At 40.5% G+C, this 27,596-nt stretch overlaps 1 protein-coding gene across 4 annotated transcripts; it reads left to right on the top strand.

Annotated features, from left to right (window-relative positions):
• LOC121640146 (butyrophilin-like protein 2) lies at window positions 1-27,220 on the top strand. Of its 4 annotated transcripts, XM_041985820.1 has the most exons (9): window positions 1-287; window positions 11,912-12,250; window positions 13,237-13,578; window positions 16,815-17,153; window positions 20,932-21,273; window positions 23,527-23,868; window positions 24,035-24,064; window positions 25,218-25,286; window positions 25,959-27,220. In XM_041985820.1, the coding sequence occupies exons 1-9, from the start codon at window positions 218-220 to the stop codon at window positions 26,015-26,017; spliced, it is 1,932 nt and encodes a 643-aa protein (XP_041841754.1). In that variant the 5' UTR covers window positions 1-217; the 3' UTR covers window positions 26,018-27,220. The 4 variants fall into 4 exon arrangements, with proteins under 4 accessions (XP_041841754.1, XP_041841755.1, XP_041841757.1 ...); XM_041985821.1 differs by lacking the exon at window positions 24,035-24,064; XM_041985823.1 differs by lacking the exon at window positions 23,527-23,868.
• The last annotated feature ends 376 nt before the right edge of the window (window positions 27,221-27,596 follow it).

Genomic DNA, 27,596 nt, shown 5'->3' on the forward strand with positions numbered 1-27,596 from the left:
CATTTTTTGTCGGCACACTGATTAATTTTACCAATAACCTGCACGGTCAGCTGGTGTTAATCCTCCATTACTGTCCGAGGTGGCTTGTTTACATCTTCCGGGTACTCTAAGCCATCATCTACATGCCAACCGAAACTCTGCTCTGACGACGTGAAAACTGATGGACTGCGTTTCTTTGTTGAACAGCGGATGAAATCTGCTCTTTTAGCGGTTAGAAATGATGATGTTTAAGCTGCTTTTTTGGACTGGATGCTACAGTCTGCTGTCGGTCACGGAACAAGTTACAGGTAAGTTAGAAAATATCTCCCTGTTAGACCTAAGTAGTCTTTTCTTTTTTAATGTGTCATCTTCTCTATCATCTTTCTTTTCGGCTCCAAAACACGTTTGATAAATAGAACCAAATACTTCTTTCTTCTCTACTTTCTGCTAAAGTCTCAGCAACAAGTGGAAAAATATTAAATCTTCTAGTTATAAACTGCTGCTGCAACTACTCTAATTGTTTACTCTGTAACCAGATAAACTGGTTTTGAATTTTTCAACGTGGCGTTATCTCCCGACTTTCCTCGTTGTGTGAAGAGGTTTTTATGCAGGAAGTGGTTTTTAGTTATCAGCTGACTAAATATATAAAATCACATTTTTTTTGCCATAGAATAAAAGAAAATAATCTTATCACTTTATAGCGAGATAAGTTTCATTGTTAGAACATGAAACGATGTCTCCTGCACACTCATAGTGGAGGGTTGAATCAAAGAGAATATTAGATGCAATTTGTGGGTTTCCATTGATATTTATGTGAATTAGACTATGTGAACACAGTCATATAAATAGAGAAGAAAAACTGGATTATAACTAAACTACAGTGACTTTGTTGTGATTTGGTATGACACAAATAAATTGAGCTAAACCTCCTGGATGCATATCCAGTTTCATTCAGACAGTTGTTTACCGTTCAGTCACAAGTTTAACATCTTTGCTTGTAGGAGCATATGTCGGGTTATTTATTTTCCCATAAAATGTATGTGCGCACAGCGTGGTGACATCACTGGTGATTGTGGGTGGCACTGTGGGTGTGTTATCTTCATTAATGGGTACTCTCACCTGTGTCTGGTTTGGGGCCTGAAGCATGGAGGCAGGGTGAGCTCCCTGTTACAACTTCGGTAAAGTTAGAAAGATATTCACAGATTCGGCTTTTCTGCGGAACATTGATTCTACAAAACCAACACAACACCACAATCACAGCAACATAGACTGCGAGCTACAATCGTATTTTCATCAAAACGAGCGTCCTCAGAGCTGGGAGAATTGAATTGGACTCTATGCAGAACCTGCCAGTTCTCGACTAGGCAGGGACCGTCTGCAAATTGTAACACCGAAAAAAATATGAAAGGAAAATATTTAATAATTACAATATATGTTGTAGTGCCACCAAACTCACAGTACAAATAAGACATCTCATATTGATCATACTACAGCTCTTACTGTGGTAAAATATACTTACATGTATTTTTTAGGATTTTCATCATTATTTTTTATTTATTTTTTTTTTAAACCTTTTTTTAACCAGGTAAAAATGTTTCAGAACCAGTTCTCATTTGCAAACATGACCTGGCCAAGAGGCCCCAGCAGGAATAAATAACGTATATACATACAAACATACAACTGTGCATACACAAGAACCACAATACAACAATACAAAAAATACACCTAACAACTCAGAGCAAATACAAATATATAAAAATGAAAGGGGGAAGGGACTAGGTTTCAGTATATGGGACAGATCTATGTGAAAAGATAAGCATAAGTGAGAGTCAGCATCGTCAGCAGGAACAAGTGTCGACAATAATCTGTTGAAGTCTCTGTCTAAACAAGGAAACAGATATCAGAGATGGAAGTTTAAGAGTGTTCTGCAGTGTGTTCCAGTCATTTGCAGCGGAAAAGTGGAAGGTGTTAAGGCCAAAAACAGTGGAAGTTTTGGGAGTAATGAGCTTAATAAATTCGGATGATGGTGTGATGAGTGCTGTGAGCGGAGTGGAGAAGAGATGACAGATAGAAAGGTGTCTTGTATAAGATTGACTTGTGAATAAAAAGAAACCAATGATGGAGTCATTGGGTGTGAAGGGAGGGCCAGCCCACCAATTTATAGAGATCACAGTGGTGGGTGTGGAAAAAGGGCGTTTCTGGCAAAGCGTATGGCTGAGTGGTAGAGAGTAAGTAATAAATGGCAATAACTACTATATAACATGATGTAGTTCTACCAAACTCACAGTACTAATAAAACATCTCATATTGATCATACTACACCACTGACTTTGGTAAAATATGCTTACATGTATTTTTAGGATTTTTCTTTTCATCATTTAAAAAAGTAATAAATGGCCAATAACTACAATATGACGTAGTGCCACCAAACACACAGTACTAATAAAACATCTCATATTGATCATACTACAGCTCTTACTTTGGTAAAATATAAACTGAAATTCCTAATAATATTATATTTTATATTGATTCCATACTCCTCCCTGAGCTGCCACCTTACCGTGGTGGCGGAATTTGTGCGTCCTGACGGTCCTACTGGCTATGTTGTCGGGGGCTGGATGCCCCTGATAGGGTCACCCATGTCAAACAGGTGTGTAGGGGAGGGACCAGACGCGGGCATGCTCATTGCCCCCTGACTTGGCATCTGTACGTTGTGGTTTACCTTCGTGGATGAAAGGGTAGCCTCCCTCTGCCTTCAGGTGGGGGATGGGTCCTGACTGTTGTTTGTGCTTATGCACCAGGCAGCAGTTCAGAGTACCCACCTGTGCTCGTCATGGATTGTCTATAATGAACTCCTTGATCAAGCATAAGAGTGTCCACATGTGCATTTGGCACCAGGAGGGGGTGTTGGAGGGCACTCTTCTGGGGACTTCCAAGTTCTGTTGGGGGACTTCAATGCCCACATGAGAAATTACAGCGAGACCTGAAGGGGCGTGATTGGGAGGAATGGCCCCCTTGATCTAAATCCGAGTGGTGTTTTGTTGTTGGACTTCTGTGCTCATCATGGATTGTTCATAACCAACACCTTGTTCAGGCATAAGAGTGTCCACATGTGCACTTGGCACCAGGACACTCTAGGCCGCAGTTCAATGATCGAATTTTTGGTCGTGTTGTCAGACTTGCAGCTGCATGTCTTGGACATGGGTGAAGAGAGGGGTGGAGTTGTCAGCTGATCACTACCTGGTGGTGAGTTGGCTCAGATGGTGGGGGAGGATGCCGGTCAGGTCTGGCAGATCCAAGCATGTTGTGAGGGTCTGCTGGGAACGTCTGGCGAAGTCCCCCATCAGAAAGTTTCAACTCCCATCTTTGGCAGAGCTTCAACCATGTCCTGGGTGAGGCGGGGCCATTGAGTCCGAATGGTCTGTGTTCTATGCCTCTATTGTTGAGGGGGCCAGCCGCAGCTGTGGCCGCAAGGTCGTTGGTGCCTATTGTGGCAGTAACCCCCGAAGTCATTGGTGGACACCGGCAGTAAGGGATGCCGTCAAGCTGAAGAAGGAGTCCTATTGGGTCTTTTTGGCCTGTGGGATTCCAGAGGCAGCTGATGGGTATCGGCGGGCTAAGCAGAAAGCAGATTCGGTGGTCGCTAAGACAAAAACTTGGGCATGGGAGGAGTTTGGAGGGGCCATGGATAATGACTTCTGGACGGCTTCAAGTAGATTCTGGTCCACCATCCGGCGGCTCAGGAGGGGAAAGCAGTGCTCCATCAACACTGTGTACAGTGGAGATGGGGGGCTGCTGACCTAGACTCGGGACATTGTGAGGCGGTGGAGGTAATACTTCGAAGACCTTCTCAATCCCACCAACATGTCTTCCAATGAGGAAGCAGAGTCTGGGGACCCTGATGCTGGCTCACCCATCTCTGTGGCTGAGGTTGCTGAGGTGGTTAAAAATCAGGTACAGTTATCCTGGACTGGCAGACTGGGGTGGTGGTCCCCCTCTTCAAAAAGGGGAACAGAGGATGTGCTCCAACTACAGGGGTATCACACTCCTCAGCCTCCCTGGTAAGGTCTATTTAGGGGTGCTGGAGAGGAGGGTCTGTTGGATAGTCGAACCTCGGATTGAGGAAGAACAGTGTGGTTTTCATCCCAGTTGTGGAACAGTGGACCAGCTCTATACTCTCTTCAGGATCTTGGAGGGGGCATGGGAGCTTTGTAGAATTGGAGACAGCGTTCATCCTTGTCCCCCGGGGACTCCTGTGGGGGGTACTCTGGGAGTATGGAGTGCCAGGCCCCCTTGTATGAGCTGTCCAGTCCCTGTACGACTGGTGTCAGGGCTGTCGTACGGTCAGCATTGCCGGCAGTAAATCAGAATTGTTTCTGGTGAGGTTTGGACTTTGCCAAGGCTGCCCTTTGTCACGATTCTGTTCATAAATTTTATGGACAGAATTTCTAGGTGCTGCCAAGGTGTTGAAGGCATCCGGTTTAGTGGCCTCAGGATTGGGTCTCTGCTCTTTGCAGATGATGTGGTTCTGTTGGCTTCATCAGGCCCGTGATCTTCAGCTCTCACTGGAGCGATTCGCATCCAATAGTAAACCGGCTGGGATGAGAATCAGCACCTCCAAATCTGAGACCATGGTCCTCAGCCGGAAAAGGGTGGAATGCTTTCTCCAGGTCAGCAATGAGGTCCTGCCCCAAATGGAGGAGTTCACGTATCTCGGGGTCTTGCTCACGAGTGAGGGAAGGATGGAGCGGGAGATTGACAGGCGGATTAGTGCGGTTTCTACAGTGATGCGGACTCTGCATCAGTCTGTCGTGGTTAAGAGGGAGCTGAGCCAAAAGGCAAAGCTCTCGATCTAACGGTTGATCTACATTCCTACCCTCACCTATGGTCACGAGCTGTGGGTAGTGACTGAAAGAACAAAATTGCGAGTGCAAGCGGCCGAAATGAGTTTTCTCCGCAGGGTGGCCGGGCTCTCCCTTAGGGATAGAATGAGTAACTCAGTGATCCGGGAGGGGCTCAGAGTAGAGTCGCTGCTCCTCCACATCAAGAGGAGCCAGGTGCGGTTGCTCAGGCATCTGGTCAGGATGCCTCCTGGACGCCTCCCTGGTGAGGTGTTCCGGGCACGTCCCACCGGAAAGAGGCCCGTGGAAGACCCAGGACATGCTGGAGGGACCACATCTCTCAACTGGCCTGGAAACAACTTGGGGTCCCCCCGGATAAGCTGGTGAATGTAGCCTAGGAGAGGGAAGTCTGGTTTTTCCTGCTTAGGCGGCTGCCACCGCGACCTGACTCCGGATAAGCAGCAGATAATGGATGAATGGATTGATTCTATATTGATCTTCATATCAAAATTTACAATCTTACAGGCAAATACAGTCAACACCAAAATTATTCATATTTCTGGCAAATTCCGATTTAAAGTTACTTTTATTCAACCAGCAATTTTTTACTTGATTGGAAATGACACAGGCGTCTCCCAGAAGAGTATAAGATGATATACAAGAGGCATCACTGTGGAAAAAAATATTTCTCAGATTTTATTTACATTTGAACAAAAAGTGGCATGTCCAAAATTATTCATACCCTTTGCAATGCAGTCTTTGGGAAAATCCAAAGTTCTAGACCATTCCAAATAGTCCAAATAGTTTAGCTGTTCTAAAGCATCCTAATTACAGTGAGTCATTGGGAACAGCTGTTTTAATAAACTCAACAGGTGAAAAACAGCAGCACCCTGCAGTTGGTTTTTGGACAGTCATGGCTAAGACAAAGGAGCTCACTGAGCACCTGCGGCTGCGTACTGTGGCTGCTCACAAGTCGGGAAAGGGCTATACGGCCATATCTAAATGTTTTCAAGTTCCTGTGGCTATAGTTCAAAGTATTATTAAAAAATACAAGACGTTTCACACTGTGGGAAATCTCAGAGGATGTGGTTGGAAGCCAAAAGTGACACATGTGCTGGCCAGGAGGATAGTGCGAGAGGTGAAAAAGAATCCAGAGGGTCACCGCCAAGGCCATCCTGGTGAATCTGGACTATTCTGGTGGCAACATCTCAAGGCAGACAGTTCAACAGACACTGCACATTTTCTGGGTTCCATGGATGCAGACCAAGGAGAACGTCACTTCTCCAGATAAGACACACAAAAGCCTGCTTGGCCTTTGCAGATGCTCATCTGAACAAATAAGAAGACTTCTGGTCTTCTGTTTTATGGTCAGATGAAACAAAAAAGAAATTTTTTGGCCACAATGATGTGTCCTTCACTTAGCGTCAAAAAGCAGAAGCCTTAAACCCTAAGAACACCATCCTCACTGTCAAACATGGGGGTGGGAACCTGAGGTTTTGGGGGTGTTTTTCAGCCAATGGACCAGGCAACCTAATCGCAGTAAATGGCACCATGAAAAATGAGCAACAGGTCCAGATTCTCTACAAAAGCATCAGGCAGTCTGCAGAGAAACTTGGCCTTTTGCACCAGTAGACATTTTGGCATGACAATGACCCAAAACAAACAGCGAAAGTGACGAAGAAATGGTTAGTGGACTAGAACATTAACATTTGGCAGTGGCCCAGCCAGAGTCCCGACTTGAATCCAATTGAGAATCTGTGGAAGGAACTAAAGATCAGAATGATGGCAAGGAGACTCTCCAACCTTAAAGAGTTGGAGCTCATCGCTAAAGATGAATGGCCAACAATACCAGTGGAGACATGTGGAAAGCTGGCCATCAATTAAAAGAAGTGTATGATTGCTGTAATAGCCAAAAACACAGGCTTTTCTATTGATTATTAAGAAAGGTATGAATAATTGTGGACATGCTACTTTTTCTTCAAATGTAAATAAAAGCTTTTCCACAATGATGTACATCATCTTATAATCTTCTTGTGTCATTTCCAGTCAAGTAATGCTGGTTGAATAAAGGCAACTTTAAATCAGAATTAGCCAAAGGTATGAATAATTTTGGGCTGGGCTGTATATTCCTGTAAGATTGTAACGTTATGTGAAGATTAATACAGAGTCAATATAGAATATAATAGTTTTATGAATTTCAGTGTATATCTTACCAAAGTAAGAGGTGTAGTATGGTCAAGATGAGATGGTTTATTAGTACTGTGAGTTTGGTGGCACTACAGCATGTCATATTGTAGTTATTGGCCATTTATTATTTATTTAAATGATGAAAAACATCCTAAAAATCCACGTAAGCATATTCTACCAAGGTAAGAGCTGTAGTATGATCAAAATGAGATGGTTTATTAGTACTTTTAGTTTGATGACACTACAACATGTCATATTGTAGTTATTGGCCATTTATTACTCTTTTAAATGATGAAAAAAAAATCCTAAAAATGCATGTAAGCATATTTTACCAAGGTAAGTGGTGTAGTATGATCAAGATGAGATGTTTTATTAGTACTGTGAGTTTGGTAGCACTACAACATGTCATATAGGGCTGCAACTAATGACTATTCTGATGGTCGATTAGTCACCGACTATTAAAACGACTAGTCGACCAATCGGATTATGTATCTCATGATTATTATATCTTATTTCACTTTCAGCTTTGAAATCTTGCATGAGGTTGTTAAGTAAGTCCGACGTGCCTCCTCTTGAAATGTTCGAGCATTGCAGACGTACTTCCGTGGTACACAAGGTCCGCTCACATTCTCACATGTATTTAATTTATTTTGTAAGTTTAATGTGAAGTTATCCCAGACTTTCTCCGCCGCGGATTTCCTCCCTGGTCCGGCACCATATTTTTCCCCTGGCGGACTTTATGGAGCATGTACAACTCTCAGCAGAGATAAAAAAAAAAAATGAAGACGATGTCTCACTCTGTATTTTTTTCCCTTCCCTTCTCTTTGAGCATGTGCATTGTGCAACTCTCAGCAGAGATAGGATTAGAAGACGATGTCTCACTCCGTAGTTTTTTTTTGTTTTTTTTTTTGTTTTTTTTATTGCCCACAATAGTCGACGGCTAAATTCCTTGTCGACTATTTTTATTGTCAACTATTGTCGACAACGTCGACTAATCGTTGCAGCCCTAATGTCATATTGTAGTTATTGCCATTTATAACTTATTTAAATGATAAAATAAAATCATAAAAATACATGTAAGCATATTTTTACCAAAGTAAGAGGTGTAGTATGATTAATATGAGATGTTTTATTAGTAATGTGAGTTTGGTGGCACTACAGCATGTCATATTGTAGTTATTGGCCATTTATTATTTATTTAAATGATGAAAAACATCCTAAAAATCCACATAAGCATATTTTACCAAAGTAAGAACTGTAGTATGATCTATAAGAGATGTTTTATTAGTAATGTGAGTTTGGTGGCACTACAACATGTCATATTGTAGTTATTAAATATTTTCCTTTCATATTTTTTTCTGTGTTACAATTTGCAGACAGTCCCTGCCCAGTTGAGAACTGGCAGGTTCTGCATAGAGCCCAATTCAATTCTCCCAGCTCTGAGGACGCTCGTTTTGAGGAAAACATGATTGTAGCTCGCAGTCTATGTTGCTGTGATTGCAGCGATGTGTCGGTTTTGTAGAAGCAATGTTCCATTGATGAGTTATTGAGCCGGAAAAGCCGAATCTGTGAATATCTTTCTAACTTTACTGAAGTCTTACACGCAGAATATTTTAGTGATCGGGCTCAGGCTTTGACTTGCCCACGGGTGGGGGGGGGGGGGTCTCTCAAAAAATGTGTCTACTGCAGTATGACGAAGAGGCCTACTTCAGACTAATCTTTTGATAATTTTTTACTGAATTTATATTATCTAATTATAAAAAAGATATGTATACATAATATTTGTTTTCTTTTTGAGGGCTAAATACTCAGACATTCAGTCCACTTCCAGTTTGGTGAAGACAATTTTTTACCAAGTGTCTTTCTGTTCGGTGTTTGTCCCTTTATAAAGAAACAACGTAATAAATATACATAAGCCCAAACAAACACACACAAAAGACAAACTGCAGAACTGATGTGAGTTTCCAGCTCCCTGCTTTACACATCATGCACTCAGTTTCCCACTAATCACCAAGACGAACATGGGAATTCTGCATTTTCTAGCTTTACTGGATACTGGACTCTCAGATCTAAAACTCCTGAACATCTTCTTCCCCAGGCCGTCAAGACCATCAGACCAAACCATGACCCTGGTCTTCAGTTCATCATTAATGTGTTAAACTACAGACAAAGTAAGGGAGCTAAAACCTCTCACCCTCCTCCATGGGCGCAAAACCCAACCGAGACTATATTAGAGGGGGGATTCTCAGTAATACAAAGTTATGATGCAGTAGGTAACGTGACGTCATTACCAGGCACTTACTCTGTACTGTAGCTACCCTTCCCTCTCCTTGCTCCCCATTAGTGAGGGTGGATAAGGCGACACAAATCCGATGTGAACATATTTAAGGCTTAGATAGATAAAATAAAAGGACGACTTTAAAATTCCGACCGCACCCCATTAGTCAGGAATAACATGTTTACGCTTTCCATCACAGAAGATGCCTTTAAAATTTGGACCGATCTCAGAGTGCAGAGGATCAAAGATGTGTATGTAAATGGCACTTTTGCATCATTTGATTATCTGATAACACACTTTGAGATCCCCCGATCACACTTTTTTAGATTTTCTGCAACTTCGCAGCTTCGTCTCATCCTGTTTTAAATGTTTCCCGTTATTACCACCAGACTCACTGTTGGACAAACTGTTAAAAACACCTCCTTTGCTTAAGGGGACCATTGGCAATGTATATGCTCTACTCATTAAAGAGAATCTAAAACCCTTGACATTAATAAAGGATAAATGGGAGAAGGAACTTGGTATTGAAATCCCAGATGAAGTGTGGCAAACTGCTCTCGACAGGATACACTCATCTTCAATCTGTCAACGACATAAAATTATTCAGTTTAAAGTTGTTCACCGTTTACACTGGTCAAAGGTAAAGCTAGTTCAAATTAAACCAGGATTTGATGATATATGCGACCGCTGTTGCACAGAACCGTCTACTTTGTCACATATGTTTTGGAGCTGTTCAAAGCTGAGTGAATTCTGGAAATCAATCTTTAATTTTTTATGCAAGGCTTTGAAGATTCACATTGAGCCATCCCCGATTACAACAATCTTTGGGGTGGTACAACCAGGACTACACATCAATACGTCAGCTAGGACAGATATAGCATTTGCAACTCTTTTGGCCAGGCGAACGATCCTCATGAAATGGAAGGAAAAGTGCCCGCCTACATTCAAGCACTGGATTAACGATTTGATGCAATGTCTGATTTTGGAATAAATTTGCTACTCAGTACAGGGTAGTAACTCTAAATTTTATGCTACCTGGCAGCCTGTTCTCAGCCTGGTTGAAAGGATGGACTCTGACTCTGTGGTAACTCAGTAAACCTTTCTACTGGCCTCCTTTTTTTTTTTTTTTTTTTTTTAACTATACATCTTTATAATATAGTGTATTTTTTCAGTATACATGTCTGTATGGTAACCTGTCAACTGTAAATTGTATGTTTGTTTCTTATATCCAAAATTTTATTATTACTATGACTTTCTTTTGTACAATTTGCCCTCCTTGTTATGATAAACTGTTGCAGTAAAAATGGGTGGGGGGGTGGGACTGCGGGATGTTGTTGCTTGTTGTTAGTCACTGTTTGTTATATATGTTAAAATTAAAAAAAAAGAATTTAATAAAATTCCGACCTGACGCATTTTTACCTCTCAAAAAGAGGACATGCTCAGGGAAAAGAAGGATGAAGATCCACAGAACGGTCAGATTTCTGTTTGAAACGCAAAGAATGAACTGAAAATTTGATCTTTTGTAAATTTAATATTTGAGTTCTTCATAGTTTAATGTTATCAATAGCAAGATGATTAGAAATGCAAACCTGGACCCTTCCATTCATAGATATCTACAATAATGACTCACCCGCGCTGCAAATGGAGTCGACCATACGCACTGGCGGCCATCTTGCCACAGTCAACTCGCGCACTTATAACATTGCTTTAATGGTGCATGCATTTTATAAATAACCATTACTTGCTCAATTTTATAGTACCTTGTTTGGGTTTGGTTTGTTATGAATACTTGAGATGAAGTTATAACAATGCATACTTACGAAGAATATTATGAATAATGATAATGAATAATTATAGCCAAAGATATAGAGCAAAGCTTTAACCATGGACTTTCATATGAAAATAAACATATAGGTGCAATGAATATACACGTGCACAAGGTATTTGTTAAATCAATATTTATGCTACTAAAACTCAGTGTACAGAATGACAACATGATTCTATCTATCTATCTATCTATCTATCTATCTATCTATCTATCTATCTATCTATCTATCTATCTATCTGTCTGTCTGTCTGTCTGTCTGTCTGTCTGTCTGTCTGTCTGTCTGTCTATCTATCTATCCATCTATGCATCCATCCATCCATCCATACATACATACATACACATTTTTACTGTTCACTGCTGAAATCAGCTCCTTTACAGTCCTGTTTAAAAATACTGTTATCTAAATTAAAACTCTAAAACTGGTGAAAAGAGATGTTCTTACAAAGAATCGTGTCATATGCACTCACAGACAAAATGACGGACAGATTGAGACGTAAAAAAATCGCCCGAATGAACAAATATGTTTGTAATGATGAACACGTTTTATTCATGTCAGGGAAAAGTATTTGATCCTGTTGTTTCTTTGTTTCGCTCATTTAAGTGATTCTTTGAGATATTTGTTGATTTTTATTTGTTAATTTGTAAACTACATTTAGAGATATTCAGGGTTTTTTTCTTTGATCATTTTATTTTTCTCTAAATCAAAGAACAAAACTGAAGACTGATTATGAAGTGTGTTGTGGAGTGCTGGACGGAGGTTTGTCTGATTTTTATGAACTATTTGTTTTCTTTCTCCAGCTGAAACTGAGATATTTTGCTCCTCTGAGCCGGTAGTATCATTCTGCGGCTCCAGCATCGTTCTACAGTGTCACCTCGAGCCCCAGCAGGATGCAACAGACAACACAGTGAAATGGACTCAGCAGAGTGATGTTGTACACATTCGTAAAGGTGGAAAAGACGATCCTGGAGAACAAATGGAGAGGTTTGAAGGACGCACGTCTCTGTTCTCTGAAGGTCTCCATAAAGGAAATCTGTCACTCCAACTTTCCTCTTTAAAACTCTCCGACTCTGGAAGATACAAGTGCTCCTTTCAGGTCGGCTCAGTGGAGAAGAGTTGTTACGTCAACCTTAGTGTCGGTGAGTTTCCAAGGTATTTTCCAAATATTAGAAATGGAAATGTACAACATGTGATCACAGCTTTTACTTTCAGCAGCAAAGTACTTGGTACAGGTAATAAGCTGTAAGTCAGAGTAAAGACGTCCTGGTAAGCTCAGGTTGGAGCATGACAGTGTTAAAGGGCTGTTAGAAAGAGCTGCTGCTGCAGAGGAGATGAGGACAAAACCACACCAGGATAGTCTGGAGGACTCTGTTCAATAACTTGAAATTCCTAAAAACTCTGCATCTTCCATTGGTTTGGTTTGCTTTCACACTGCACTTCAGTCAAGTGGATCAAACCACCTGGACAACGTCATGCAGTTACAACAAATGTTCACTAGGGGGCGAAATTCCCCCAAACAACCACTGACAATGAGAAAAAAGGAGAAAAATTGGCTCTTTGATTGAATAGGACTGAAAACAGCTGCTTCACCACAAGTAAACAATGGCGCAACAATAAGTTTTTCCAGTCTTGGAGCTTATGATTTTACTTCAGTGTTCAGACCTAAAGCAGTTTTCACCGCAATCTGTCCAGTATGAGCAGCAGGAGAGGAAGCGAGTTAACCAGCATGCTGCTCTATGACATGCCCCACATCACTTCCTCTGTTTGGTTCCCTGGATGGCCCGTACTATCCATGGAAGTGGACCAGGGTTTGTTTAAAGCAGGCCAAACAGGGCCAGAATGAATGCCCCATTAGATTTAATATTCAGGAAGGTCACCAACATGTTTTATGGCTCTACAGTAGTGATTTACATCAGCTGCTTTGCGTAGCGGCTCAGGGGTATTGATTAAATCATTTATTACACAGAAATACTTATTGCTGCTAGAAACAAAACTAAAGTCCTTAACTTTACATAACTAACAAAACACACTTTACATGTTTCTGATGAAGCAGCAGCTGCTCAGTCATCTTTGACTTTAATGGTTTTAGGAAACAAAGTTCTCATCTAAATGTTTGTTTTTCCAGGAGAGTCTGAAGTGATCGGCTCACCTGAGCCAGTTACAGCAGAGTCGGGTCAGGATGTGGTTCTACCATGCCACCTTAAACCACGGTTTGATGCAACAACTCTGACTGTGGAGTGGAGATGGAACAAAGCTACGGTGCACGTATATCGAAATCTTGGAGACTATGAAGATCCTCAAGATCAGAGGTTCAAAGGCAGAACTTCTCTCTTCCATGATGAAATGATTCATGGAAACATTTCCCTCAAACTAAGTAAAGTAACTGAAGAAGATGCAGGAATTTACACCTGTTTTGTTCCTAATCTTAACTGTCGGGTGAAAAAAGGAAACATCGCTCTGAAAGTTGGTGAGTACTGATGAACAAATTAAATGGAAACTAGAAACATTTTGTTTGTAAAATGTTTGCAGTGAAAAACAATTTAACATGATTCTCATTTTATTCTCTGTGTGGAGCAACATGTAAACATGTACAAATAGGACCTGAGTATTTAGGCTATGTCCACATGGCACCGAAGCCAGTTCAGGTGTGAAAAGCATGTGAAAACGGTGGCGAAACCAGGAGAAAGGCTTCAACATGCCCACGACACCGCTGTAGTACATACTACAGGCTGTGGGGGGTGTTAAAGAGTAACACTCCAAAGCTAGTGCAAAACAACATGCGTAGATAAAGGCTCACTGCGTGTTACAGGAAGCACACAATGGAAGCAGGGAAGAGAAGATAGCTGAAGATTCACTGCAAGGCAAAGGAGAAACATTTCTTTGGACTAATGAAGAAGTTGAGCCTCTTCTTCAAAGAATGCTTCACTACAAAGCATAAAAAACTTGAGGAAGGGTGGATTGGTAATTGACGTGTGTTTGTCAAATTGACGTCATATTCTCGAGTTTTGCAGATTCGATATATGCACAGTACCACAGACAGTAGAGGACTCAAACCTATCCACTTTAGTACCTGGCTTCAGACATGGTTGTTTTCATGGAGGTTAATCCCTGGCTTCGTGGGGATGAAAGGGTGGTTTGCTAAAATACTTTTGCAGTTTTGTTGCAATCCAGCGTCATGGGGACGGCCCTTTGTCTGATTTTCTCTTACAGAGTTGAAGGATGAAGAGCCACACAAGAAAGTTCAGATTTCTTTTTGAAATGCAAAGAATGAACTGAAAATTTGATATTTTGTAAATTTCACATTTGTGTACTTCATAGTTTAATGTTATCAGTGGAACTCAAGCAAGATTATTAGAAATGCAAACGTGGTCCCTTCTTTTGGCCCCCATAACATGTAAAATAAACAGATAAGAGTAAATCTTTATGGCTAAACTGTGTGTTATAGTTACTCAGCTCATCAGACAGAGACAGAGAAGAGCATCATAGAATAGCTAATAAATTTAACAAGTTTTAACTTAAAATGCTAAATGCTAACAGGCTTCAGTAAAGGTTCGGTAATATGATCAGGACAAATCATTGGAACATCTTGATTTTCCCAACAATTTTTTACAAAAACTTCTTTTATCCAGGAAGTGACTCAGTTCATCAGTTACTAAGAACATGCTAAATATACAGAAACTAATGCTACCACGGAATGAAAAAGGTTATATAAAGGTGCATGCAGCAACGTGATAAGTTTGTCAGAATGTGAAACAGAACATTGTTTGTTGCCATCTATAGAAGTAAAAGTCAGCTTTCTTGTCAGTTCTGCAGCATGTACAGGACAAACAAAGTTGAAATTACGGTTCTCTCAAACCTTGGTGAGATGAAATACAAGAATGAAAGCCAATAAGCAAAACAAACACCAGTACTATCACTAAGTAAATTAAACACTGTAATAAATAGACAAGGCAAATTACAGTCAGCTTACGGTCTGGTTAAAGATTAACATGCCTGTTTGCTTCTTCTCGAGGGTTGTAACGGGAGAGCGTGTTGTGGTACGGGGAATTAGCTCAGTTAGCCGGATAAAGCTGCCACAAAGTTGACAAACTCACAGCGACACTGGTACTGAAGATTCCACAGTGCGTGCTCTTTAATAAAAGGACATTCGTCAACCATATAAAGCCCGGTTGGACGGCTACTGTCTCATCATACATAAATAAAACAGCGCCACACAACACGTCCGTCACAACAAATGGGAAAAAGAAAGGAAAAGATCCGAGCTCCCAAAAATGTCCGTCTGCAGTCCAAGCGTTCGCAAGACGATCTCCTGTCTTCTCGAAGTATCTTGATGACGTCATCATTAGAAGACGACCAAGAGAAGTCTTAAAGGGCCATTCCACAATTACAACTGTTACAGGGTGTAAAAAGTCCAAGTGTTGGTGGTGTATGTGTGTGTGTGTGTGTGTGTGGGTGGAAGGGGTGAAGAGTAGGGAGAAAGTTCAGCATCCTGACAGCCTGGTGGACGAAGCTGTCCCTCAGGCTGCTGGTCCTGGTCTGCAGGCTCCACAGTCTCCTTCCTGATAGCAGCAGGCTGAAGAAGCTGTGTGACGGGTGGGGGGTCTCTCACCATGCAGAGGGCTTTAAGGGTGAGGCGAGAGGTGTAGATGTTTAGCAGTGAGGGAAGAGAGGCACTGACAATCTTCTTAGCTGCTATCAGGATATGTTGGAGGGCTTCCTGCAGGACGTGGAGCAGGTTTTGTACCACATGGTGATGCTGCTGGTCAGGACGCCCTCCATGGTGCCTCTGTAGAAGGTGCACATGATGGGGCGCGGGGCTCTAGCTTTCCTCAGGTTGTGGTAGCAATAGAGGTGCTGGTTGGCTTCCTTGGCCAGTGATGTGGTGTTGAGGGTCCAGGAGAGGTCCTCTGTAACGTGCACACCCAGGAACTTGGGAAGTACTTGGGGATAATACATGTAATGAAGATGTGACATCAGGGCAGCTGCCATTTTGGTTCCTTAAGTTAAACTCCTTTGTCCTCTTGGCCGCCCCACAAAGAAATTTCCATCCGTTTAATTTACTATCCTCTTAATTAAAAATGGACAGAAATGTCCACTTCTGACGAACTGATGTAAAACTTTACAGATTAATATCTTCTCTGCTTTTTGGGGGGCATAAATGTCTAAAAAGGGTTCAGTCCTGCTTAAAACTACCAAACATTCATAGAATTATACAGTTTTAACCCTTTAAATGGCAGCTTGATTACTTAAAGTTGCTGTTGTTGTTGTTCTCATGTTTTTCATCTAATAGTTGTTACAAAAAGTAATGATGCATTCTGTGATGTTTGAGTTTCATTTTCTGGATAAAAAGTTACATTAAAACTTTAAACTGGTGAAAATAGATGTTCTTACAAAGAATCGTGTCATATGCACTCACAGACAAAATGACGGACAGACTGAGACATAAAAAAATCACCAGAATGAACAAAAATGTTTGTAATGATGAAAACGTTTTATTCATGTCAGGGAAAAGTTTTTGATCCTGTTGTTTCTTTATTTTGCTCATTTAAGTGATTCTTTGATATATTTGTTGATTTTTATTTGTTAATATGTAAACTATATTTAAAGATAATTTTAATACTAAAGACTGATTATTAAGTGTGTTGTGGAGTGCTGGACGGAGGTTTGTCTGATTTCTATGAACTATTTGTTTTCTTTCTCCAGCTGAAACTGAGATATTTTGCTCCTCTGAGCCGGTAGTATCATTCTGCGGCTCCAGCATCGTTCTACAGTGTCACCTCGAGCCCCAGCAGGATGCAACAGACAACACAGTGAAATGGACTCAGCAGAGTGATGTTGTACACATTCGTAAAGGTGGAAAAGACATTCCTGGAGAACAAATGGAGAGGTTTGAAGAACGCACGTCTCTGATCTCTGAAGGTCTCCATAAAGGAAATCTGTCACTCCAACTTTCCTCTTTAAAACTCTCCGACTCTGGAAGATACAAGTGCTCCTTTCAGGTCGGCTCAGTGGAGAAGAGTTGTTACGTCAACCTCAGTGTCAGTAAGTTTCCAAAGTATTGTCCAAATATTAAAAATGGAAATGTACAACATGTAATCATAGCTTCTACTTTCAGCAGCAAAGTACATGGTACTAATAAGCTGTAAGTCAGAGTAAAGACATCCAGGTAAGCTCAGGTTGGAGCATGACAGTGTTAGAGGGCTGTTAGAAAGAGCTGCTGCTGCAGAGGAGATGAGGACAAAACCACACCAGGATAGTCTGGAGGACTCTGTTCAATAACTTCAATTTCCTAAAATCTTTGTATCTTACATTGTGTTGTGGCAAAACGATGACTTATTTGAGGGCCGCTGTGGGCTAAACTCGGGGTTACCTGCCAGACATGAGTTCCAAAGTATTCCCAAGGACTTCTGTGTCAGCAGCGATACGTTTATTTTTTCCATGCATAGTTCCAAAAAACAAATCCATTTAATGAGTAAACGATATTCTAACTGAAACAGACTTATACTATAAATTATGTGATACACGGTCAACAGAAAATGTGACCACCACCGAGCTCACCCCACTTCCTCATCCATTCATTCAAAACACAGGTTGGTACTTTTCAAACTTTATGACACACACACGCCCACAGCAACACACCCACCACCCAGATGCCGATGCTGCTTGTCACCTGTGCCACCTCATAAATATGCAAACATACTAATATGGCTCCTACACATTGGTTTGGTTTGCTTTCACACTGCCCTTCAGTCAAGCAGCTCAATCACCTGGACAACATTATGCAGTTACAACAAATGTTCACTAGGGGGCAAAATTCCCCCAAAACAACCACTGACCAATAAGAAAAAAAGAGGAAAAATCGGCTCATTCATTGACCAGGACTAAAAGAAACAGTTGGTTCACCACAAGTAAACAATGGAGCATCAATAGGTTTATCCAGTCTTGGAGCTTCTGTTTTTACTTCAGTGTTCAGATGTAAAGTAGTTTTCTCCACAATCTGTCCAGTATGAGCAGCAGGAGAGGCAACGAGTTAACCAGCATGCTGCCTTACGACATGCCCCGCATCACTTCCTCTGTTTGGTTCCCTGTATGGCCCGTACTATCCATGGAATTGGACCAGAATTTGTTTAAAGCAGGCCAAACAGGGCCAGAGTGAATGTGCCCTCAGGTTTTATATTAATGAAGGTCACCATAGCAACTTAGCATCCTTCTCTGTGGCAGCAGTCCAGCATCATACCTGACTGACAACCCAGTGAACTTTTCTCTACAGCTCAATAAAAAAGAAAAAAAAAAAACAATGACATTTCTAACGTACTGACATTTATTAACACTAATCATAAATGTCCCCTAAAGTTTATATTTCCAACAGTGTCTCAGTGACTGTCCTCTCTGTAGTCTCTTCTCTCCCAGCACAACATCACTGTTAAAAAAACAGCTGACACATTCAGACACCTTCAGATACTTGATATTATTGAGATGGCTGATATGTACTGGGATCCAGTAAAGAGGCAGTACTGTCATTGTTATATTTACTTAATGATGGAGTTGCGAGCACCTCGTTAGACTGAAGAAGAGTTGAGCAAATTTAAAAACAAGAGAATAATGGCCAAAGAAGGAGAGCCATTGGTAGAAAAGAGGGTAAAATTACTTCAGTTGTGTGGAAACATTATGGATACGCGGAATCATAAGTGGATCAAATAGCGATATTGTGTAAACTTTGCCATACCCTCGTAGCTGCACCACCTGGCAACACTATGAATTTGTTTAATCATCTTAAGTCGCCTCACAAAGTGGTTTACGATCAAGCAGTGAAGGAGCAGAGAGAAAACCCCCTCAATTCATGCTTCAACTTCACAGACATCCATTCAGGCTGCCCTTTCTAACGCGAACAAATATTCCACCAGCTCCCAGAGACACAAAGATATAATAAATGCCATAACTGTTTTTCTAAAGACCAGTGCTCAATCAACACTGTGAATAACCCGGGATTTAAAAAACTTATAAAAAACTTTGGACAAACGTTATAACTTGCCATCTCATCACCATTTTAGTCGAGTGTCTCCCCCTGCCTTGTATGACACTATATATATATATATATATATATATATATATATATATATATATATATATATATACACTACCGTTCAAAAGTTTGGGGTCACTTCCCTATTGAATCCCATGGCAAGGTGACCCCAAACTTTTGAACGGTAGTGTATATATATATATATATATATAGTGATTATAATTTTTGCCGTAATCGAGCAGCCCTACTCTCAATATCCATTCCCTGGATGTTCACCGTTACTCGGAGGAGAGTGTTTATACCTCTGTTGTATCGGTCTGTGAAGAGGCCGACAACTGCAGAGTCATCTGAGAGCTTTAGTAGGTGGCAGTTTGCTGAATTGTGTGTGAAATCTGCAGTGTAGATGGTGAAAACTGTTCCCTGTGGCGCCCCCATGCTGCACACAACCCTGTCGGACTCACAGTCTTGTGTCCCTTACAGACTGTGGTCGGTTGGTGAGGTAGTCCAGGATCCATGTTGTGAGATGGAGGTCTACACCTGTGATTTCCAACTTGTCTCTCAAAAGTGTGGGCTGTATGGTGTTAAAGGCACTGGAAAATGAAAAAAAACATGATTCTCTAAGTGCTCCCAGCCTTTTCGAAGTGAGAGAGGGATCTCTGTAGGAGGTAGATGACAGTGTCATCCACCCCAATACCAGGCTGATAGGTGAACTGTACCGGGTCCATTGATGGGCTCACTAGAGGCTGGAGATGGGCAAGCACCAGCCTCTCCAAGGTCTTCATCAGATGGGATGTCAGTGGCACCGGCCTGTAGCTGTTGGGGTCCTTTGGGTTCGGGGTTTTTGGAACTGGTACCTCGCAGGATGTTTTCCACAGCTGTGGAACTCTCCCCAACTTCAGGCTCTGGTTGAACATGTGACCTGCTATCCCACACAGCTGGTCTGCACACATCTTGAGAAGCCTTGAGCTGATTCCATCTGGACCTACAGCCTTTCTTGCCTTGATCCTCCTGAGCTCTTTTCTCACCTAGTTTGTTTTGAGGGACAGGTTGGGGCAGGGGGCCTGGGTGCAGGAGGTTGTAGGAGGGGTGGAGCGTTGGACAGGAAGTGTAGTCGAGGTGGAGGGTGGCTGTGGGCTGAGGTTTGTGGTAAGGCAGGTGGGGATGGGGAGTGGCAGTTTAAAGGCAGGACAGACGATGGGGGGTGCAACAAGGAGGCCTGGACAGGGGGAGGGGGAGATGGCTGATAAAATCTATTGAAGAATAGATTGAGGTCGTTAGAACATCATCAATCCCTCGCAGGCTGGTTGGGTTCCTTGATGCCAGAGATGGTTTTGATGGCCCTCCAGACTCCACTGACGTTGTTCTGCTGCAGCTGATTTTCCATCTTTTTTCTGTAGTTATTTTTCCCTCCCTGATCTTCCTCCTCAGTTCCCTCTGCACAAGCTCTTTATTTCCTGACCTTAAGGCCCTATACAATAAAATGAGCATTACTATGGAAACAGAGTCAGGTATTTAAAAGACACGTTAAAAGACAAAGTTACATGTAAAAAGACAATGTGGGTAAATAAGATTCAGACAGAATAAATAAGGTTAAACCGATGTGCATAAATAGAAACTAAAACACTGTAAAGCTGTAAGGTAGTGATTTACATCAGCTGCTTTGTCTAATGGATCAGGGGTTTTAATTAAATCATTTATTACACAGAAATTTTTATTGCTGCTAGAAACAAAACTGAAGTCCTTAACTGTTTTAGGTTTCAGGAAACAAAGTTCTCATCTAAATGTTTGTTTTTTCAGGGAAGTCTAAAGTAATCGGCTCACCTGAGCCAGTTACAGCAGAGTCGGGTCAGGATGTGGTTCTACCATGCCACCTGAAACCACGGTTTGATGTAACAACTCTGACTGTGGAGTGGAGATGGAACAAAGCTACGGTGCACGTATATCGAAATCTTGGAGACTATAAAGATCCTCAAGATCAGAGATTCAAAGGCAGAACTTCTCTCTTCCATAATGAAATGACTCATGGAAACATTTCCCTCAAACTAAGTAAAGTAACTGAAGAAGATGCAGGAATTTACACCTGTTTTGTTCCTAATCTTAACTGTCGGGTGAAAAAAGGAATCATCGTTCTGAAAGTTGGTGAGTACTGATGAACATGTTAAATGGAAACTAGAAACATTTTGCTTTTTGCAGTGAGAAACAATTTAACATGATTCTCATTTTATTCTCTTTATGTGGAGCAACATGTAAACATGTACATGTATGACCTGAGTATTTAGTCTGATTTTCAAACACACATCCTCTGACCCAATCCTCTTCCGTACAATAAGCAGGACCTCCAGCAGTCTGATGGCTGTGATTGTCTGAATGAGCCACTCTGCTGCTCTGATGAGCCTTACTGTGCCTTCTGATGGGGAACACAACTCTACTGCACGTTTAAGTCATTTTTCAAACCAACAGCTGCAATTTCAACATGTTCAAGTATCCAGAATTATGTTATATTAAAAATTTAACAAGTTATAACTTAAAATACTAAATGCTAAAAGGCTTCAGTAAAGGTCCGGTGATAAGATTAAGACAAATCATTGGAACACCTTGACTTTCCAAACGTTGCATTACAAAAAGGCTGTTATCCAGGACATCACTCGGCCCATCAGTTATGTGCTAAGAGCATGCAGCAGGGCTGACAACTTTTCAATAATCCTTGGAGTGAGATTTGGTGGAACCAACCAAAATTTTGTCGCATACACGACAGCAAGACAAAATAGTCATTTTGTCTCATTTTGTGCAGCTTTAATAATAAAACACATGAAGAGTAACAAAATGTAAAAAAAAAAAAAAAAAAAAAATAGTTTTACAAAGTACCAACAGAAACTTCAAAATAAAACAGGAACCAACTCAATTACAAAAAAGAAGGTATAATGAGAGAAGACAGAGGGAATGTCACAATAATAATAATTTCTCCAGATCTGTGTGCCTTGTCGGACTGGCTTTTGGCTTTTTTTTTTCAGGACTTAATTATCAGCTGAATGAGCTGGTGAGAAAGTACGAAAATGAGTACAACACGTGGAAAATAAAATAAGATTATCTTAACCTGCTTATAGCAGAACATACAATAAAATAAAACTTAATGTCAGTGTTACTGAGATCATGTAGTTTGAAACAGCTGCAGATGATTGATTGTAAACAGTGTTGATTTCATCAACGAAGACAAATTTGTTTCGCTGACGAACCTTTTTTTCATGACGTAACGAGACAATGGCTCTCTGATGACGAACACATGACTAGACGTTTGTGAGATTTCGTTGACGAGATCAGACGAAAATGTTCAAGGGCTGATTGTCTGACATTAAAAATGTACATTTCTGCTATTGTAAACACAATGTGTCAGTCAGCCATGCTGCTGCACTTTGGCCACGCCCACCACCAGACATGCAACGCACACATAGACAAGTAGTTTATTCATTTGTAGATAAATCATGGTGGCAACATCGACTAAACAATATATGGACTTATTTTAACTATAATCCATCTTAATTTCACTGACAGACCAGGTCAAGTTGAGCATGTGTTCCTCATCCTTTGCTCATATTTTGGACATGTGTATGTTCAGGGTGGAGTATTGCACTTCAGAAGATTCTCAGAAATAAAGCCACAGTTAACAAAGTAAGGATGTTGTTGCTCTTTGCTTTTTTAGAGTAATTGATTGCACAGTTAGCACTTTATCTGTGCAATGCACAATCCTAAGTAGATCAGAAGGTATTTGCTGTTGGTTGGGAAACCTTCTTAAACCATTCCTTTTAATTTTGTAATTATTGGTGAAAATAACCAAACAACAAGCTCACAATGTGTTGCTATTTGTTCAAATTATAGATCTGCTATTTTCTGGTGTAACATTTTTGTATGATGAAGTAGGGCATAAATTCATGAAAAAGGGTGAAATACAGAAATAAAAGGTTTCTGCCCAACTACAGTTAAGTATAGCACGGCAGTATTGCATCCCTGTTGATGGTAAAGTCTCTTCTAAAGCTATCAATCTGGTAAAGGATCTGGGGCCTTATTTATAAAACTGTGTATAGCAAAGCAAACTACGGGTGGTGTCTGCAGCGCAAAAAGCAAATGCTGCACACTTCTACTTTCAGATTTATCGAAGCTTGCGCACGCACGTCCTACACCTGTTTCTGTTCATATGTAAGAATCAACTCTAAAGTGGGCTCACGTGAGGGAAAGCCTTCCCACGCCCACATGGTGGCTATAAAGGGTCAGGTGGACTTAAGTCCTTAACTGTGCATAACTAACAAAACACACTTGTACATGTTTCTGATGCTCAGTCATCTTTGACTTTAATGGTTTTAGGAAACAAAGTTCTCATCTAAATGTTTGTTTTTCCAGAGGAGTCTAAAGTGATCGGCTCACCTGATCCAGTTACAGCAGAGTCGGGTCAGGATGTGGTTCTACCATGCCGCCTGGAACCTCCGTTTGATGTAACAACTCTGACTGTGGAGTGGAGATGGAACAAAGCTACGGTGCACGTATATCGAAATCTTAGAGACTATAAAGATCCTCAAGATCAGAGGTTCAAAGGCAGAACTTCTCTCTTCCATAATGAAATGATTCATGGAAACATTTCCCTCAAACTAAGTAAAGTAACTGAAGAAGATGCAGGAATTTACACCTGTTTTGTTCCTAAACTCAACTCTCAGGTGAAAAAAGGAATCATCGTTCTGAAAGTTGGTGAGTACTCATGAACACGTTAAATGAAAACTAGAAACATTTTGTTTGTAAAATGTTTGCACTGAAAAACAATTTAACATGATTCTCATTTTATTCTGTTTGCGTGGAGCAACATGTAAACATGTACATGTATGACCCGAGTATTTAGTCTGATTTTCTCTTACAGTGTTGAAGGATGAAGGGCCAAACAAAAAAGGTCAGATTTTTGTTTAAAATCAAAGAATGAACTGAACATTAGATCTTCTGTAAATTTTTGTATTTGTGTTCTTCATAGTTTAATTAACTCGAACAAGATGATTAGAAATGATAACTTTTATAAACCATCATGGCTTTTTAAATCGGTCCAGGTCAACAGAATATTGTGTTGAGCAACTTCTTTTTTTTTAACCCTGTCCTGTCCAGCATCCTAACATACAGAACAGAGGTCTGTGTGCAACATTTTTCTAGACAGATTTGTTCTACCAAGGAAGACATGTTATATAAATGGCTTCCCTTGATGCTTGGAATATTTTTATTATATCCTATTTTCTTTAGTGTTGATATGTTAGTGCTGAACCTGACAGGGAGATAGAGGAAGAGAGAAAAAGAGAAAAGGACAGAATTGAAATGTGGAAATAAATGTTGTGTAGGCTGCCTAAATCACATCAGTATTCACAAACACAGTATAAACTACCAAAGTACTATACAGAAAGAAAATAGGATAATGACGATATGAAAAAGTACAACAGCCATCAGACATACCTGTAGAGAGACATACCAACACACAAACATCAGCAACATCTAATTGGGAGTGGATGGAGAGACAAGCACGTTTGTGAGCATTCACGTGAGAATGTGAACATGCGTGTGTGACCATGCAACAAGAATGACCTTTGCTTGATTCTAAAGATTGTGAAATGGATATGTAACAATAAAACATCGTGACATGTGCACTGGTTTAGCATGACGTGTCTTTGATGCAAATCCTCATGTCTTAGCATGCCATGGCATTTTGGTTGAAATTTTATTTGGTGCGCCGCAATAAGTATATTTACAATGCTAGCATGATTACAGCCAGCACCACCTTTGCTACGTCTGCTGTTGCCATGTGAACAAGACACAGGTGGAGGTGGACGCTCTGACTCTGAAGCAGAGATGTTGGTTATTCTGTCCACACTTAAACACACAGATGGATCATGTGAAAATCTTCACCATGGACGGTGTTTTCTGAAAAGTTTGTTTGCAGTTTAGCAAAACTGTGTTTACATGTGGACGAAAGATGCAAATGCAGAAAAATAATCCTGCAAACGTGGACGAGGCCTTAGAGAAGAACTGAACCATCATGTCTTTGTGTTTGTTGTTTACTGCAGGGAGACGTTTGGGACGATGGTGGCATGAAGCTGTTCTACAGAGATCACCTGGAAAAAGACAAGCTCATGGTAATATTTGGGCATATCTCTGTTTTATTTCTTCACTACCAAAAATAAATAAATACATAAATCAATTGAAAGAAACAGGATTTTAATGTATGATTTGTTTTCTTTTTGATAAAGTGGATCTGGAATCTGATTAAAATATTCTCCTGATAGAAGAACTTCTCTAATCTCAGAATAGTGATTCATTGAGTAATAAGGTGCAGCTTAATGGGCTGGATGAGTTTTTTTACACAGAACCAGCTGAAAAGCTGATGTTCAGATGGAGCTTCCTCCTCTCTGTAATGAAATCAGTAGTGGACCCTCCTGGCTCAAACTAACATTAACATGAGCTCTGAGACTGTATTAAACACTTTTCTGAGGACTTCACGTCTACAATGAGTAAATGTCCAGAATCCAGGGACTGATAGTGATGCAGACAAAGATCTCCCCAGATGTTTGTGAAGCAGCTCTACAGAGTACTCACTGAGTACAACAGAGACGGAGTAATACAACTTTGATGCTGTAGTTCTGTTTGCAGTATAGTAAAGAATGTTTTCAGTTTTTTTTTTTTTTTTATTAATTTATAGTAAAACTATAAATTAATTAAAACTGATAGTTTAACTTTTTATTAATCAATCTCCACGAAAGAAAATTGCAATTTTCACTTAAAGATACATTATCTTTTATGTGTTACAGATGCAGAGGCGGGACAAGACGGGCAAGATAACAATGTGAACCAAGACAACATCGAATAAACATCTAGATTATATATTTATTTTTGTTACTTAGCTTCTTAATAAAAAAGAAGCTGTTAACTTGAGCAGAATACAGTCTGTTAATCCATCCATCCAGCCACCCATCCATCCATCCATAAGCCCAGACTTTTATTTCTCTCATGACTATCGGTGAGGACAGAAATTTAGAACCAGATAGATATTTTATCACCCGCCTTCTTTCATCGATTAGCAATAATCGGTGACAAGACTAAATTCTCTGATAAAAATAGTAAAAGCTGGAGAGACTCAACCAATCCAAAGCTGCTGGTCCAGATGCCATCAGTCCCAGACTTCTAAAGACCTGTGCCAGTCAGCTGTTTCCAGTTCCTCAGAACCTCTTTTATACTCCTGTGGAAGACCTCCAGTCTTGTTCCAGTCCCCAGCAAACTGTCCCCATCTGCACTGAAGGACTACCCACCTATTGCCCTCATGCCCCATGAGATGAAATGATGAAGATCTTGGTCTTGGCTGTTATGTGGCGTGTGAGATCTGGGGCCTCATTTATAAAGCTGGTGTAGGTACAAAAACCGGCGTACGCCAAATATAGTCAACTTTTGGGATTTATAAAAACCAAACTTGGTTGGAAAATGTTCCTACCTCCATGGCAACTGACCCAGACGTATGCACAAAATCTGGGAAAACAGGAAACTACAACACCAACAGTACATAATAAAATCAAGGAAATGATGAGGTGGAGAGTCTGCTGCCAACATTTACCAGTCAGTAAAAGAAAATGGGAAAGTAAACTGTAGTCATTTAATCTGAGATCCAGCAGAGTGGGACAGACTAGAGCGTCTGAAAGTGATCCAACGCTTATAAAACACAAGGTGGATTTCCTTTATTTATTTATTCTTACACAATCCTTTTGTAATTGTTGTCCCAATTTCCGTCAAGACAGTCTCCATTTTCCGTATTTCCTTTGCCACATTGTTAATAGCGGTGATGGTGTCGCTCTGCACCTGCACATTCGTTTCGGGTGGATGTGTCTTATATACCCAATCCTGACACCCTCACCTGTCAAAATTGATTGATTGTAGAATAATCTAAAAAATACTGTTAATTTTATATTCTCTAAACATTTCTGTTTGTCTTTCCAGTTTCTTTTAAATGTGTGTGTAGCATCACTTTCTTAATGTGTTCATGTTTTTCTGAATAGCAGGTTAATAAAGACATTGAAACTAATTTCCTTTGGACATGCGCCTCTTCAATGATGGTTTGAACAAATGAAGTTTAAATTTAGGATTTTCCTTGTCGCTTTTGTATAAGAACTGAAAAAATTGCAGATCAAAAAGTAATTTTACTGCAGTTCCTACCTGAAGATGTTACGTCAAAACTGCAGTTAAAGAATAATATTAATAATTGATCAGGTCAGTTTGATTTAATCATGTCAGGAGTAAAAATATGACGATTAAATTGTTTCTATATCTAAATGAATACATTTACAATAACTGCATCTGAACTAAAATATTTTATATTTAGGATTAAAACTTAAATGTTATACTCAAAATAATGAGAATGATGAAGTTCGGTGAGCTGTTGAAGTGTTTCAGCATCAGTG

Source organism: Melanotaenia boesemani, chromosome 5, assembly GCF_017639745.1.
Source record: "Melanotaenia boesemani isolate fMelBoe1 chromosome 5, fMelBoe1.pri, whole genome shotgun sequence".
Taxonomy (NCBI): Eukaryota; Metazoa; Chordata; class Actinopteri; order Atheriniformes; family Melanotaeniidae; genus Melanotaenia; species Melanotaenia boesemani.

What these genes read in the sequence shown, in the direction of transcription:
- LOC121640146 (XM_041985820.1), top strand. Translation starts at nt 218, where the DNA reads ATGATGATGTTTAAGCTGCTTTTTTGGACTGGATGCTACAGTCTGCTG. An exon ending in AAACATCGCTCTGAAAGTTG is followed by an intron (nt 13,579 to 16,814) that starts GTGAGTACTGAT and finishes TTCTTTCTCCAG; the next exon opens with CTGAAACTGAGATATTTTGC. An exon ending in AATCATCGTTCTGAAAGTTG is followed by an intron (nt 23,869 to 24,034) that starts GTGAGTACTCAT and finishes TTTCTCTTACAG; the next exon opens with TGTTGAAGGATGAAGGGCCA.